Below are 15,854 nucleotides of genomic sequence, written 5' to 3' on the forward strand. Positions count from 1 at the left end.
ATTGTGTGACTTCATTTTGTAATCCCTGTTTGTAAGAGGAATCGCAATTGAAATCTGTTCATATTTTTCCTCAAGAATGGAGTTGAAGCTACCTCTTAATAAAAATGAAGCAGTTATTTCAGATAAAATGAAATTTCAAAAATTAACAGGCCTGACTTCTGGGTGCATTTGGCATGGTTTCCAGAGGTATTGAAGTCGTAAGACAAACATGGCATAGTTTTGCAGAGTTGTTGATTTTACTCAACAATACTAGTAAAATGAAGATGAATAATTCTATCAGATAAAAATTTTTTTTTCAAACAAGTAAATACATTGTCATGATTTTTCAGGGTAAATGTGAAAGTGAATTTGTTCTTTATCTTTTTGTTGTTGTTGTTGTTCTTTATCATTTATTGTTGATTTGTTGGAGAAATTTAGAAAACAGTGATTTGAAGTAGATGATATGAGAATGAGACATTGAGAAACATGTGTGGTACCTCATCCATTTTCCTGATTCCCAGGCAGAAGAAAGAATATGATTAGTTGTATAGTTCTCTGATTCAAAACGAACCACGAATTTGTCTAGAAAGATGTTTTTCCTGATCCAGAATTTTAACAGGAATTATGTGCCTTGATTAGTAGCGCTATTAAAAGCTTTTATTTAGATTTCGGAGAATCTGTAGAAAGAACTTTTTTACTTGTAGTAAAAGTATTTTCATTTGAGGTAGCAACACTGATCTCAGTCCTTGTCCTTTTGTTTTACGTCTTGTTCAGTAGTAGTGGTTTAGGACTAGAGACATCTGCTAAATCATCAGAAATAGTGTTTGTTAACCACACAGTCAAGGTTGACTTCCAGGTATTGAAAGTACAAATAACCTTTGGAAAGAGCTGCCTACTTTATGTTTTTTAATTGAGGACAGATCAGATACTGCAGGTAGGAACTCCTTCACGTTTTTGTCTGGAAATTAGTGTGAGTGTGGTGGAATCTATGTTTTTTCCAAAGAAAGAGCTCTACATTTGCTTAGTTGCCCAAGTTCTTGTTTTGGACTCTAGAGAGGTCAGTGCCAAAGAGTGAGCCAAGTGGAGTTTTTACCTAACTCTCCAACTAGTAGCTTTACTATAAAAGCTCTGAAAAGAGCCGAATAGTTGGGACTGGTAAACATCTCAGATATTCAGTCTATTTCTTTTATCTTTTTGTACTGTGCTGCACTGCTGAACCCTTCACTTCTTGCTGCTCAGTATGCTTTCTGTTTCTGAAGTGGAAGAAAAAATGAAGTTAGGAAGTTGTCTGTGATTCAGGACCCAGAAGTAGAATTTAAGTTGAAACTAAAAATAACTTTTCCTCCCAAGACATGTATTGTCATTTTTGTTTTTCTTACATTAACAATTGGTTAAGAGATGGGACTCATAAGCTTTCCTTCTAAAAAATGTACATTTTCTCTATAGATCAAGGGGCAGTAGTCATTTGTAATGTAGTGTGAACTAGTTCATTCCAAATGCTTTACTTCTGTTTAGCTATATTAATATTTAAGTCTTAGCTTAGGATGAGTGGTGGTAGGGAATTTAGGCGCTATGAGTATTTTTAGGTGAATAAGGCTTTGGATTTGTAACCCCACCTCTATCCTTATGTTTAAAAGAGCATGGAGATGTAGAGGGTTCATGGAAAGAAATTTAGAATGTAGGTAAAATGCTAAAGACTGACTGGATTTTCTCTGATGAGGTTTATTTTCATAATAAAGAATTTAGATCTCAACAGCTGAGGGGTTGATATATATGATATATATGTGTCTTCAGGACCTGAGGTTTCAGGGACAGGTTACTGGTGATTTAATTCTTTTCATTTTAAAACTTTTGGAGAAGCAGAGTATTGCTGAAGGGATTTTAATGAAAGCTGCATGAAGACCTTATTGTTATATCATTGATTTAGAATAAGAAAGGACTGCATCACCAAATTTTAGTTTACAATTTAATTTACAATTTTCTTTATTATGAAAATAAATTGGTAAATAATATAAACAACTGAATTACTCCCCTTGGTTAAAGCATTGCATCTTTATCCAAGATGCCAAGTAGATAGTTGGCTTTAAGAAAATTAGATGAAGGAGCAGGTTTGAGAAAGTAAGGAACTCAGAGTGGTTAGTTACCACATTTAAGGACTTACATGAACTTTATCTGTATCATATCTTTATCTGTGTCTCTTATCCTTCTCTTATATTGTTAAATACTTAAGGGAAAGTTATTTCTTTCTTTAATTTTGAATTTTTAACCATCTAACATAGTGTCTTGCATATAGTAAACTCAAGAATTTGAGCAAATTAAGAAATAAATGTGTGCTGAAGAAGTATCCATTGGGGATAGCGTTCAGAATGCTGGTTATTATGAAATCATGGCTCAGTTACATGAAGGAGCCACAAGGCATGACACTCACCTTGAAGAGAGTTTAGAGCATGGCAACCAAGAGTCAGCTTTTGTCCAGAAAAGCAGAATTCTTGTATCTGAAAATTTGCGCAGTATATATTTACTAAGTATGTATGTAGTTTTAAGTTACAAAAGCTTTTGTATACATAAATCTTTATGTTTATCTTCTTTGTCATACTTTTTTGTTGCTTCTTTGTCATACTTTTCCTCCTTTCCAAGTTTTAAGAAGGGAAGAGGGTAATGAAATTGTCTGGAGCTTGAGGTCATTCTCTAAATTTTGTCATTTGAACTTGGATTAATTACTTAACTAGGAGCTTTAAAATAAAACAGAAATAAGGATAGTAGGATACTGGAAACCAGTAATTTTTTTCCCACATGGACACAGGTAACAATTTAGACTTTGTTTAAAAAATAATCAGTCTTGGGAAAGAATTCCCTGGTGGTCCAGAGGTTAAAAGAGTGCTGTTTCACTGCCGAGGGGGCCGGATTTAGTCTCTGGTTTAGGAAACTAAGATCCCACAAGCCTTGTGACCCGGCCTCTTCCCCCTAGCCCCATAGTCTGTTACTTCTTTGTGAGAAGTAGTACAATATGAATTTGTTTTTATTTTTCATTATGTTACATTCACAAGTTGTGGGGAGAAGGATGCGCATATTTAGAGTTGATTCCTTTTTAGTTACATGAGTTTTTTAAATGGTATTCCCACATTGCAGAAAGCAGAGAGGGAAAAGAGAAGCATCATTTCAGCTCCTGGTCTTCCTAATGTTTATATTTTGTTGTATATAGTTTTCTTTGTTTAACCTACATATGTTTTTGGTTATTATTTTATATACTTATGTACTTTATTATATTTTTATGTATTTATTTTATAAATATATTTTATATGTCTTATTATATTGTATAATATAAATATTATATTTTGTTTTGTTTTGGCTGTACCCCACAGCATATGGGTTCTTAGTTCCCTGACCAGAAATTGAACCTGCATCCCCTGCAATGGGAGCATTGAATCTTAACCACAGGATTGCCAGGGAGGTCCCTGTTTTTGTTTATTTAAAACAGTGGCTATCATAGGTACATAAAATTGTATTTTGCTTTTTCAATGTAATTAAGTTTTCAACACTAGAATGAGTTACTCAGTAAGTATCATTAGTTTGTGCAAGATTGAGCAAGAGGACCTGAAAAATTTTGAAAGCTTTTCAGATGTGTAGTATGCTAACCCTGTGATTCAGTCTTCTCTTGCTAGTTAGGGGTCAGAATGTTAGATAGCAAGGGACCAAAGAGAAGAAAATGATAGAGTACAGTATATTCAAGGAAAAAGGCGTACAACAAATACAGTTTAGTTTTGTGAAGTTGGGAGTAAGCTAAGTCTGCATTTAATAGGACTACAGAGATGTTTTGGAGAAAACATGTTTGTTTGTTTTGTGTACTAACTTGTTTTGAATGATTTTGATTTTCTTGTTTGATTTTTTTTACCCCCCCCCTTTCCCATCTCCTGAATCTGCCTTGTTTTTGTTTTTTTTTTTAAAGAATGCTAGGCCAGAAACTGTCACTAATGATGACGAAGAAGCCTTAGATGAAGAAACAAAGAGAAGAGATCAGATGATCAAAGGGGCCATTGAAGTTTTAATACGGGAATACTCCAGTGAGCTCAATGCCCCCTCACAAGAATCTGACTCTCACCCCAGGAAGAAGAAGAAGGAAAAGAAGGAGGACGTATGTGTTACTGATTTATGCCAGCAGAATCATTTCTACAGTTTACATTTTGTGGTGTCATTCTTTTTTTTTTTTTTTTTTTTTTTTTTTTAAATATTATTTTATTAGTTGGAGGCCAATCACTTTACAACATTTCAGTGGGTTTTGTCATACATTGACATGAATCAGCCATACAGTTACACGTTTTCCCCATCTGTGGTGTCATTCTTGTGCTTTCATTACATTCCAACTTATGGGGAAAATAGAGTGACAGGCATTTATAACAATATACTGTTAAGGCTAATTTGACCATGTTTTAGCTTCCTTTTTTTTTTTAAACCAAAACTTTCCTGTATTTACATTTTTGAAATGCAGTGACATGGAAACTTGTGTTTATTTGTGGATTCATTAAGTGGGGGGGGGGGGGGGGGGACAAACTTGAGTGATGGATGGGAATTAATATTAAGGAGTAAAGCTTCTTTTTCCCCCCTTTTGCTACGGAAGAGCTGGTCTTGTTTTGCCTTACTCCCTAATTATTTTTCTCTGCTCCAAGCGGGATACCAGATCTTGTTCACTGAGGATTCTGACCCATTTTCAAATTTCTTAGCCACTTTTCCTTATAAACCATGTTTCATTTCACTCCATCAGCAGTAATGCTGTTGACCTTATAAATGGAGTACTATGAAAGAGCAATACAAGATGAAAACTCCTCTCCAGTATTTTATTATATCATCACCCACTTTTGTCAGTCTAAGCTAATTGAACAGTAGGGAGTACAGGTTGAAAGAAAATGTTTGATTTTCTTAGTTACTTTCATTTGGATATACTTCCAGAAATTATAGGGAGTGTCCTTTAAACATATTGGAGGTATATTCTATGAATGGATTGTATATGCCCTGTAAAAATAGTACTGTGAACATTGTGAATTAATATCAAGGCATTTTCACAGTTCATACTGTTCTGGATTTCATTGCCTTTTTAAGCCATCTTCAGCTTTCTTTCTGATACATCAGACATATTTTTATTATTTGGCTGCTTCTTGCTTATGTGGCCATAAAACACTGTTTAGTGAAGTGCCAGTCGTTGGAAGTGGTAATTGGTAAGAGTCCATTAGGTATAGGGTAATAGAGACCTGTAGAGTTTGTTCTTCCTCTTTCCCTTTTAATGGCAAAGGAGAAAATACCTAGACACCTTCATTTGACATAGTTTGAGGAGAGAGAGTCAAAAATTCTGCTCTATGACAAGAATTATTGGGTAAACTTTGTTGTTTTGATTGTTCCCTCTCTCTTGGAAAGGATGAATAAGGTCTCACATTGCTCGCGTGAGATCCTCCTTATTCCCCTGGTTGGGGGTGTTGGAAGGAGTGGAAGTGGTAGGTGATAAATTGAGTGAAATCTCTTTTGTTATCAAGTAATTTAAAATCAAGAAAATGTTACAGAAATCTGACATTGCTTACAGTATAAACATATAGAAAATTGTTTTTCAGAGTCATATGAACTGTTTGTTTTAATCTTTGTGGATTTTTCCGCAGATCTTTCGCAGATTTCCTGTGGCCCCACTGATCCCTTATCCACTCATCACTAAGGTTCGTTTACATTACAGGCTTTGACAGTAACTAAATGTTTACTGCTACTTGGCCAGATGTGTGATTCTTGTCTTCTTTACTATTTAACTTAGATTTGTCACTTTATAAGGTCTTTTTTATTTACTCCTCTGTTTTGTAAAGCCTGTACAGAATATCTGGCCTTTAATTTCTATTTGTATCAATATAGATTGATCTTTATGCATTCCTACCTGTCCCCCCTGTTTTTTAGGAGGATATAAATGCTATAGAAATGGAAGAAGACAAGAGAGACCTGATATCTCGAGAGATCAGCAAATTCAGAGACACACACAAGGTAGTATTCTTGTTTTTTCACTTGATACCAATCTAGACTTTTTACAGAATCCAAAGCAAACAGACAAAGAAAAAAAAATCAACCTTACAGTAGAATATGATTTTAAGTGCTTTTGTCTAGGTTTAATTTATAGTTAGATAGAAACAAAGAAGCAGAAGACCAGTGCCATATTAGAGTAGTCCTTGCATATTGTATGTAGATGTCTCAGTTACTGACTACTCTGCAGTCATCTCACTTTAATATGAATAAAAGCTAGTTTTATTTTTAGATTTCAACATAAACATCAAAGTCAGATTTAAACAATTCAAGGGGGCAGCAGAATAACATACACTGTAGTGTATTTCTGGGGGCAGTTATTTAACTTAATCTTAGGAAAACCTTTTCTTTAGAGCTGAGATTAAAATTTTAAGATTATATTTGTATAGATTTAAGTTGAGAGGGGGAGATTTTAAAAAGTAGGTCAGTGGTTACCAGACTTACCAAATTTTAGATGCATGGAAGAACTGTAAATTCCCATAAAGCTAATCTATTCATTGACCCCCACCATTATGATAGAGATCATATGGTGACTAATGCAAGATGAAACTCTCAGCTTGGAAAGTAACAAGGAATAGGATGTAAGTATGAGCTTCTGTTTTTTATTATATTTATGGATGCCCCCTCAGAAAAATATGCAAAGGGGTAACTGGCTTGGAAATGGATATTTATGCATAGTAAATCCCACTCACGAGTTTTGCCTATTGAAAGCTTCTCTCAATGACAGTGCATCTGTGAATGTTCGCTGGTATTGAAGGTGATGCTTATGGACAGTGAAATGCAAACACTGCATGAAATGTATTTTGATGCTGGAGATAATAAGATATTACTGGTTCTTACTCCTAAGATTGAGTGAGCTTTTTACTCAGTGAGATGTTAAGTGTTCATTTTTTATTTTATTTAATCTTATATTTTCTTATAGCTTTCAAAATCCCTTATTGACAGTTAATGTCATAGAATCAATGCTGCTGAACACATTATCCTGATGCTGAGCCTTAGCTCACATACACAGGACTTTTCAGGAATTAAGTATGTCTAAAAGCACAAATGTAGATTTCCCAATTCAGAGTTAAAAAGTCCATGGGAAGTCATTTTAGAGGTATATTAGGTTCAGTACTCAAATTCAGGGTCTGCGTAAGCTTGAAAGTGGTATACATTGTGTGTGTGTGATTTGCCCCCCTTTTGTTGTTATTTGTTAAATCCTGTCGTCATTGGTTAAGTATGAAGAAATAATGTTTTTAAAAAATTGATTGCAAAGATATTTGCTTCAGAGTTTGAGAAGCTGTCAGGCCTTTGACTGCCTTACACGTATTTCACTGTGGGGAGAGAATGTTTTAATTTTCCAAAATGTGCTTTAAAAATAAAATCAAAATGAAAAAGAAAAGCCGTTCTTTTTATTGGGTGGTATGGTTAAAAGGGATATTTGAAACTCCAGTGGCAAAAATTGAGCTCAGTGAACCTTTGCATGTTTTGGTATGAGTTTATTAAATAACCACAGACTGTCAGGGTGTCAGCGTGGCAGGGGGCGTCCATTTACAGCACGGACGAGTCTGAAGAGAGAATAAGGTAAGATTTATGTTTTTTTTTTTCTGTCCTTTCCTCTTCATTATTTCACTACTTTCTTAAATCTTTTTAGACTCACTTCATTTTTTCTTTCTCCAGTCTTTGTCTTAAAAATATATATGTGTGTGTGTGTATTATTTACTGCATATATATTAAATAATCTTTTAGAATTGTGTTTAGTATGGACCAGATTCACTCACTTTTTCATTTACTTAGAAGAAAACTTTTGAAATGTGTTCTGAAACAAACAATTACTTAGTTAAATGGAACTATACTTTTAAGAAATAAGTGGTATAGTGATTAAGCAAAAGTAGAACAATTGAGGGAATCTACCAAAAAAATTATTATTGGAAGAACTAAAATAATCTGTAAGTATTATCTCAGAAATAAACAAATTTCTTTTAAGTGTATGATACTGAGGTAAGTTTCATATAGTATAGCCTTATTTTATAATACATTTTTAAAATTTCATCAGATGACTGTTTCAGAAATTAGATTTACCCATTTAAATAGTTTACAATTTCTGTCCTCTTTCTGCCATTTCTTCTCTCTTCTCTTTGTAATTTCAATGTATTCAGTATTGGTTTTGCCTCCATTCCATTTTGATATAGATTGGCACCACAGCTGAATATATTGATTTCTCATGCATTAGCTTTTCTTTCATAATCCTCTATCAGTTCTCTGATCCATGAGCGAGAGAAAAAGAGTATAACAGGTAAGATTGCTTTTTTAAAGTTGTTTTAAATGCTTTACATGACTGAGAAAAGAAAAAAATGCACATTTTATTGTTGTAATTTAAATTTCATTTCTATGACACTAAACATGAAAACAGGAAAAATGTGTTTTGTTTTTGTTTTGTTTTCCCTGTTTGGGGTATTTTTTTTTTTTCCCTGAGTTTGTGTAGAAACTGTGTGGTACACTGGTAATCTTGTCAGGGTACAAACTTGGTCTGACTTTGTTATTTGGTTTATTTGTGAACCATGTACTTGCTCTTCCTCCCAGAAGCATAGCTTATAGGCAAGGTTAATCCAGTGTTGGCGATCCATGTCCTAGCACAGCATCTGTAAGTTAATATGCAATCGTTCCTTCCAAGGATGGATTTATCACTGTTGATATATTTCATTGTCTTATAGGCATAATGGGTATAAATATATTGCTTTAAAATTAAGCCAGAAATTAACCTTATTAAATAAAAATACTATGATTATGTACCTTTCTGCTTGAAGTGAGTGATTTTCAAACTTTTTGTATTTGGTGGGCTGTCCATCTTGCAATGGTGGGAGTAAATGTTTCCATACGTGATAGGGCAGGTAATGGCTGAATTCACCTTGTCTTTTGGAGGGTGGGCAAATCAGAGGGCAGAAGACGAGTTGCATTCCAATGACCCTTACTCTCTTCCCCCACCTTCCCCTTTGAAACACTCAACTAATAGTCTTTAGGTAATTGGAAGTCTGGGGTTATACTTAGCAATAGTTATCCCACTGATTTAAAGAAATTGATAATGGGAAGAAGTACATGTTAGCCAAGTGATTGTATTTTAGAAATTATTATGAACCACCACATTTCTCATGGTCATTTTAGTTATTACATAGTCATTGAGTGGTCAGCCACACTTGACACAGTCTCCCAGCATCCAAGATTGGAGATTCCTGGTCTGTGTAGAGTATATGGTTGTGCACGAAATCTGTCTAGGCTTGTGATTGCTTCAGTTTAATTTGTCAAGTAAAACCTCTAGTATTTAATGTTGAAGTACCAGTGGTTTGGTTTTGTTGTTGTTGTTCCCAGTATTGGGCATTGCGCCGGGAAAAGTCTGATTATTGGAGCTATAGAGTTAACTCTAAAAGTACTTTTATTGGTTTCTAGAAACTGGAAGAAGAGAAAGGCAAAAAGGAAAAAGAAAGACAGGAAATTGAGAAAGAACGGAGAGAAAGAGAGAGGGAGCGTGAAAGGGAACGAGAAAGGCGAGAACGGGAACGAGAAAGGGAAAGAGAACGTGAACGAGAAAAGGAGAAGGAACGGGAGCGGGAACGAGAACGGGATAGGGATCGTGACCGGACGAAAGAGAGAGATCGAGACCGGGATCGAGAGCGAGATCGGGACCGCGATCGAGAAAGGAGCTCAGATCGGAATAAGGATCGGAGTCGATCAAGGTAAGGCTGCATGGAGTTACTGTGTGTCTGATAGCTTTAATAGAATTACAGGTTAGTACTCTTGGGCCATTTACATTGATGTGATGAGAGAATTTCCTGAGCCACAGAGCATACCTGGCTTGCTGTCTCACACACATGTGAAATATTGGTTAAACAAACAGTTTTCAACTTTGGGTTAGTTTCTGCGTGAAGCCAGTTTTTACTCAGATCTAGAATACACCAGTTGTCCTCCCATTGTTTTGGATAGACATGATCTCTTGGTCAGTGGGGTGGCGTTTTTAGTCACTAACTGAGGTCTGTGTGGAAAATCAGCTCTAGTTGCACTGCTTTTAGTTCCTGGTGTTTATTTGGTCCCGTAGCCCACTGGTTGGTCACACCTTACCTCCCAGACAAATTATTTTTTTCTTGATGGTTCCTAGTGATTTCACTTTTGTTTTATTTAAAATTTATTTATAATTAAAGTCATTGGATAGACTTTGAGGTATCATCTCCAGTTCTTCAGGAATGAGAGAGAGAGCAAAAAGGAACAAAGAGAAGCGAGTGAGTAAAAGGAAGCAAACAGAAAAAGGGCAGCGAGGAGAGTTCACTTTGCCCCAAGCTCGTTTTCATACACACGTTTCTCTGTTGAGATAGTCCACTTAATTATAGCCGAAACGAGGTGCACCGGTTACTGAAATTCATTGCTCTTTAATCTGTAGTGGGCATTAAATTCCTTCCTTCCCTGGAATAACCATCATTGTCTTGAATAATCACTGTTAAGATTTGACATGTATAAAATCATGGTTTTATACTTTTACTAAGGTATGTTGTTTCATATATACATGTATTTGTTTAGAATCCGTGGCATCACAAATCTGCAGTTTGGTTTTATCCCTCTGAATTAAATGCATGAGAACTTCTTACTGCTGAAAGATGGACACTTTGAACCATTGAACAATGCTGGGGTTAGGAGTGTCAACTCTGTGCAGTCAGAAATCTGAGCATAACTTATAGATGGCCATCCTCATACACGATTTTTGTGTCTGTGGCTCTTTGTCCATAGATTTGACCCACCTCGGATTGTGTAGTGCTGTAGTACCTATGACTGAGAATAAATATGTGTGTGCATGCTCAGTTGCTCAGTCGTGTGTAATTCTTTGTGACTCCATGGGCTATAGTCTACCAGGCTCCCTTGTCCTTGGGATTATCCCAGCAAAAATACTCGCCAGCCCAAGGATAGAACCCGAGTCGTCTATGACTCTGGCATTGGTAGGTGTATTCTTAGACTCTGAGCCACCTGGGAAGCCCCCATATATAAGTGGACCTGTACAATTCAAACCAGTGTTACTCAAGAGTCAGCTGTAGTTCTAGTTTATGCATGCAGCGTGCCGGAATGCTCTTTGCTTCACACCTTTGCTATTGTCTGTATTTGCTTGATCACTACTGAAGTTGACTTTCTTGTATCATGTTCATCAGCCCTTAGTACTTTTCTTATTCAAGATTTTTTTGTTTGTTTTCTGAGATGCTGATAGGCATTAACATCGAGTTTAGAATGCAGTGCAGAATTTGGGGCTAGGATTATATTCTGTGTCTTTCTGACTTGTATGGAGGAGTTTACAATTCTTCAGAAACCAAATGCTAAATTCTGACTTGTGAGTTTGTCTATCATTTCATATTATATATTGTTCTCCTTTCTTTTGGTTTCTAAAAGAAAACACAAAGGAAACTGACATATTTTTACAATCTTTTGTTTATGTAGAGAAAAGAGCAGAGATCGCGAAAGGGAACGGGAGAGGGAAAGAGAAAGAGAGAGAGAACGGGAACGAGAGCGGGAGCGTGAGCGAGAGAGAGAGAGAGAAAGGGAACGGGAGCGTGAGCGAGAGAAAGACAAGAAGCGAGATCGAGAAGAAGACGAAGAAGATGCATATGAACGAAGAAAACTTGAAAGAAAGCTCCGAGAGAAGGAGGCTGCCTATCAAGAGGTAAATTGAGGGAATGCTTTTATTTATAAAAGTTGGTACTTTAAAAAAAAAAAAAAAAAAGTTGGTACTTTAGTAGGTTAGTCAAAAATTTTAGAACCTTTTGTATACATTTTTAAAACTTTTCACAATTTCTCTTTTTAGCGCCTTAAGAATTGGGAAATCAGAGAACGAAAGAAAACCCGGGAGTATGAAAAAGAGGCTGAAAGAGAAGAAGAAAGAAGAAGAGAAATGGTAATTTTCGTGGTTAAAAATAAGTGGTTTTTCAGATAAAAATCAGATCAAATCATTTAAGTGGAAGTGACTTTATAATTAAAAAGTAACATCTCAAAAAAAACCTGAGCTCCAATATGAATAATTTTTATGTATTTCAAGTGAAGTTGAGACAGTTTCGGTACACCAAAATATTTCTTCCTCCTAGTTTTCTTTTTTAAAATACTAATTTTTAATTGATTGCTTTACGATATTGTTTTGATTTCTGTCATACATCAACATGAATTAACCATTGGTGTACATATTTCCCCTTCCTCTTGGGTCTCCCTCTTGCCTCCCTTTCTTCCTGTTTTTCATATTTTGGCTTCCTGTAAACTAAATTATCATTTGGCATATTGTCAAAGTAAACCTGTTATGGAATAATGTATAAAATGAGGATTTATAGAACTTTCTTTGATTAAGAATCGGCAGCATTTTTTAATTGAAGAGCGTTTTAGAGGCTTTGATACTCTGTATCAGTGTAGTATATTTGGGCGAAGGAAACAGCCTTATCAGAAGATCTGTTTTTAGAAATCAAAATTACTGATTTCAGTATATAGCACTTATGAGTTATTATTTTTCCTTATGTTACTCTTTTATCCTTTTAACTACATTATAATAATAATCTTATTTTTTGCATTTACACTATTTGATAAACTAATAGCGAAGCAATTGGCATAGGTTAATGAATTAAAATGACAAAAAGATAATATATTTTATCATAGTATTTGCTTCTATAGTATGTTCCATATGTTCTGTCTTTGCCAGAGATTGATGAAAGTTTCTTTATCTCCAGTTTGGAGTCTATTCTCCCAAAAACATCATTAAAGTTAGGAATCTTCTTCAAATAGATTTTGAACATGAGACATAGATGGAATTTTTGTAAGCAACCAAAAGGGTGCATACAGCAATTAGATAGAATGGGCTTTCTGGATGGCAGATCTTTTGAAGTCCTAGAGTTATTTAAAGTAATTTTGATTTCCCTGGATTGTAACTCCCATTCTAGAATTTCTTCTTAACCCTTAGGTTAGAAATAGAGAATAGTAAAAGACAAAATTACTTTAAGAAGTGATTCAATTCCCTATAAGCAAATCTGAAACCTGTCTTTCTAGAGAAAGGTTTCCTATTAATAATTTTTTGTTGGGAAGCTTTAAAAAAAAAAAACTCCAGTTAGAAAATAGTTACTTGTTGATTAAAAAATGTTCAAGGAACAGAAGTATATAGTATAAAAAGTGAAAGTTTGTATTCCTCATGAGTGGTGACTTAAGTTAATATTTTAGTACATACCTTATGGGTCTTCCTGTGTTTTTTTTAGATATTTGTAAATATGGTCATCACTACCTGGCAATGGAGTTGCGTTTGGCAGATTTTGTGTTAGGTCCTGGGTGTATAGGAATAACTAATACTTCGTACTCTGTAAACAATTGGATAGTATTGTCAGAGAAATGAAGTACTGTACTGTGTGTGTGACTGTTTTGAGGTATGATAAAAGTGTGTTCACAATATTCTGGGAGTGGAGTACAGAGAAAGTGATTAATTTTGTCTGTGGGAAGGAGTTGGTCATGAATAGATGGTTAAATTGGGGAAGTTTTTTGTGTGTGTGTGTGTTGGGGGGGGGTAGTCTTTACAGCGATGTATCAATAACATTTGAACTGGATGAAATTATTAATGTTTTACTGTAGACAGGAACCTACATCTGCTTTTCATATGGCTTCCCAGATGGCGCTAGTGGTAAAGAACCCACCTGCCAGTGCAGGAGATGTAAGAGACTAGGGTTCCATCCCAGGTGGAGAAGATTCCCTGGAGGAAGGCTTGTCAACTCACTCCAGTATTCTTGCCTAGAGAATCCCCATAGACAGAGGAGTTGGCAGGCTACCGTCCATAGGGTCGCAAAGAGTCAGACGTGCCTGAAGCGACTTAGCACACACACATAAAAGTTGTTAATATAGTGGAGATGTAGATTATATATACTAATTTTAAAATATTTTTATATCTATATATAATGATTAAGTAATATTTCTGTGTAATATAATAGTAGTTGTATTTAAAATTCCAAATATAAAAGCAAGAAATTTCTGTACTTTCATGTTTTATGTACTCAGTCTGGAATTACCTTTAGATTGATATATAAACATGATTTAAAATTTTAGTCCTTCATTTCATAAAAACTACTTCTTGTACCATCATCTACCTATAAATGAAAGTGTAAAATATTTTTGTCCAGTTAACACATTCAATAAGGTAACTTTTAGTTTTGTTTCTTGGTGTGCTCAGGTTTCATTAGAAAAAAATTACTATGAAGATTATAATACAGAGAGAAAATTTACTGTAGCATACACTGTGGTTTCCTTTTCATAGATAAGTTCTATATCTGATTTGCTTTTTTTTTTAAATTTTACTTATTTTTAATTAGTTTTGGCTGTGCTGGGTCTTTGTTGTTGTGCATGAACTTAGTTGCTTCATGGTATGTGGGATCTTCCTGGACCAGGGATCAAACCTGTGTCCCGTGTATTGCAAGGCAGGTTCTTAATCACTGGACCGTGAGGGAAGCCCTGATTTGCTTTCAAGAATAAAAGATTTTAAAAATCTAATGTTATTTACATTTAATATATGAAGTTTATGAAAGTTAAAAAAAGTTCAAGTGGTATGGGTAAGAAAAATCTGTTCCCAAGAAAGGGGGAAATGTAATTTAAAATGCTTTTATATTAATTTTCCTCACTTTGTCCTTCATTTCTTCAAAGGCAAAAGAAGCTAAACGACTAAAAGAATTCTTAGAAGACTATGATGATGATAGAGATGATCCCAAATATTACAGGTAAAGAACCCTTGCTTTATGAACTCACACTATCAGTTTATTATTAGCTGTATTTTCTGCACCAGAGAGTGAAGTTCACTCAGTGGCACGAGAAAGAAAAATCTTTTGAGTTCGTCTTGTAATTACCCCCGTGGTCGATAATGCTGTTTTCCAGGGGTTGGGGCCTGTTGGAAAAGAATTGACAATTTTATGGATCTTCTTTGGAAGGAAGTTTATAATGGTATTATAATAGATGAACTTTTCTTCATTCATTTTAAAGAACTTCAGTTTTTATAGCAAATTTTAACATGCCTTCATGATTATCTAAGGTGGTCTAGAAATTTTTGTCTTCAAGGATTTCTAGAGTGCTACGTAGTAATCTGAGTAGTTACTTTACTATCATGATGTGAGATTTGTGAAGCCTGTCTTTTCTCATCTCTGTTCCCATGGCTTTTCTCCACTTCTCTCATTCTTCCAACACTTACGGCACTGTGGTGAAATTGTTTGCTTTGCTCTGTTCCCTCCACTCCAAACTACCATTTCCCTAAGGTTATGGGCATTGTTTCTTTCTTTTTTTTTTTCTCACTTTCCTGAAAGAATCTAGGCATGTAGTGAATGCATTTAATATGTATAATTTAATACACTGTAGCCAAAATAATCCAAGCATTGGAGTAACACCTTATATTGAAAGAATGCCAAGGGTTTGACTTTGTAGAAAATGCAAAATAAAATTACTGAATCATAAAATAGCAGTACATTATTTCAATATTCTGAGATGTAATAAAGTGCTAGATAGAACCTCTGCTTTCTCTCAGTTATGCCCTGCTTCCTTTTGTGATTTTTTTCCCCCCAGGAGGAGAGGAACTGATTTAAATTGAACACGCATCGCTTCTCAGCCCTTCGGCTAAGATTAAGTGTAAATTGAACACACAAAACTATTATTAGGGATATTACTACTCCTTGTATTAATGTTTCACAATTTGGCATCCAAGAAAATTATGTGTTATAGAGTTTCCCTGTGGAATAGGTATAAAATGAGTGCATTCTTCCCTCAGAAAGCTACTTTTTTTTTTAACCTGTTTTCGATACTCATTTAGAATGACTTCATTCTGA

General features: G+C 34.9%; 1 protein-coding gene across 1 annotated transcript in view; it reads left to right on the top strand.

Moving 5' to 3' along the window:
* The window catches only part of RBM25 (RNA binding motif protein 25), a 49,698-nt gene that overhangs the window by 21,525 nt on the left and 12,319 nt on the right, over nt 1-15,854 (top strand). The window contains exons 7-13 of the mRNA XM_065941752.1: nt 3,926-4,111; nt 5,622-5,675; nt 5,905-5,988; nt 9,451-9,737; nt 11,476-11,698; nt 11,840-11,929; nt 14,689-14,762. Coding sequence (XP_065797824.1) covers nt 3,926-4,111; nt 5,622-5,675; nt 5,905-5,988; nt 9,451-9,737; nt 11,476-11,698; nt 11,840-11,929; nt 14,689-14,762 — 998 coding nt within the window. The remainder of the gene's footprint in view (nt 1-3,925; nt 4,112-5,621; nt 5,676-5,904; nt 5,989-9,450; nt 9,738-11,475; nt 11,699-11,839; nt 11,930-14,688; nt 14,763-15,854) is intronic.

The sequence above is a fragment of the Muntiacus reevesi genome, chromosome 7, assembly GCF_963930625.1.
Source record: "Muntiacus reevesi chromosome 7, mMunRee1.1, whole genome shotgun sequence".
NCBI classification, from domain to species: Eukaryota; Metazoa; Chordata; class Mammalia; order Artiodactyla; family Cervidae; genus Muntiacus; species Muntiacus reevesi.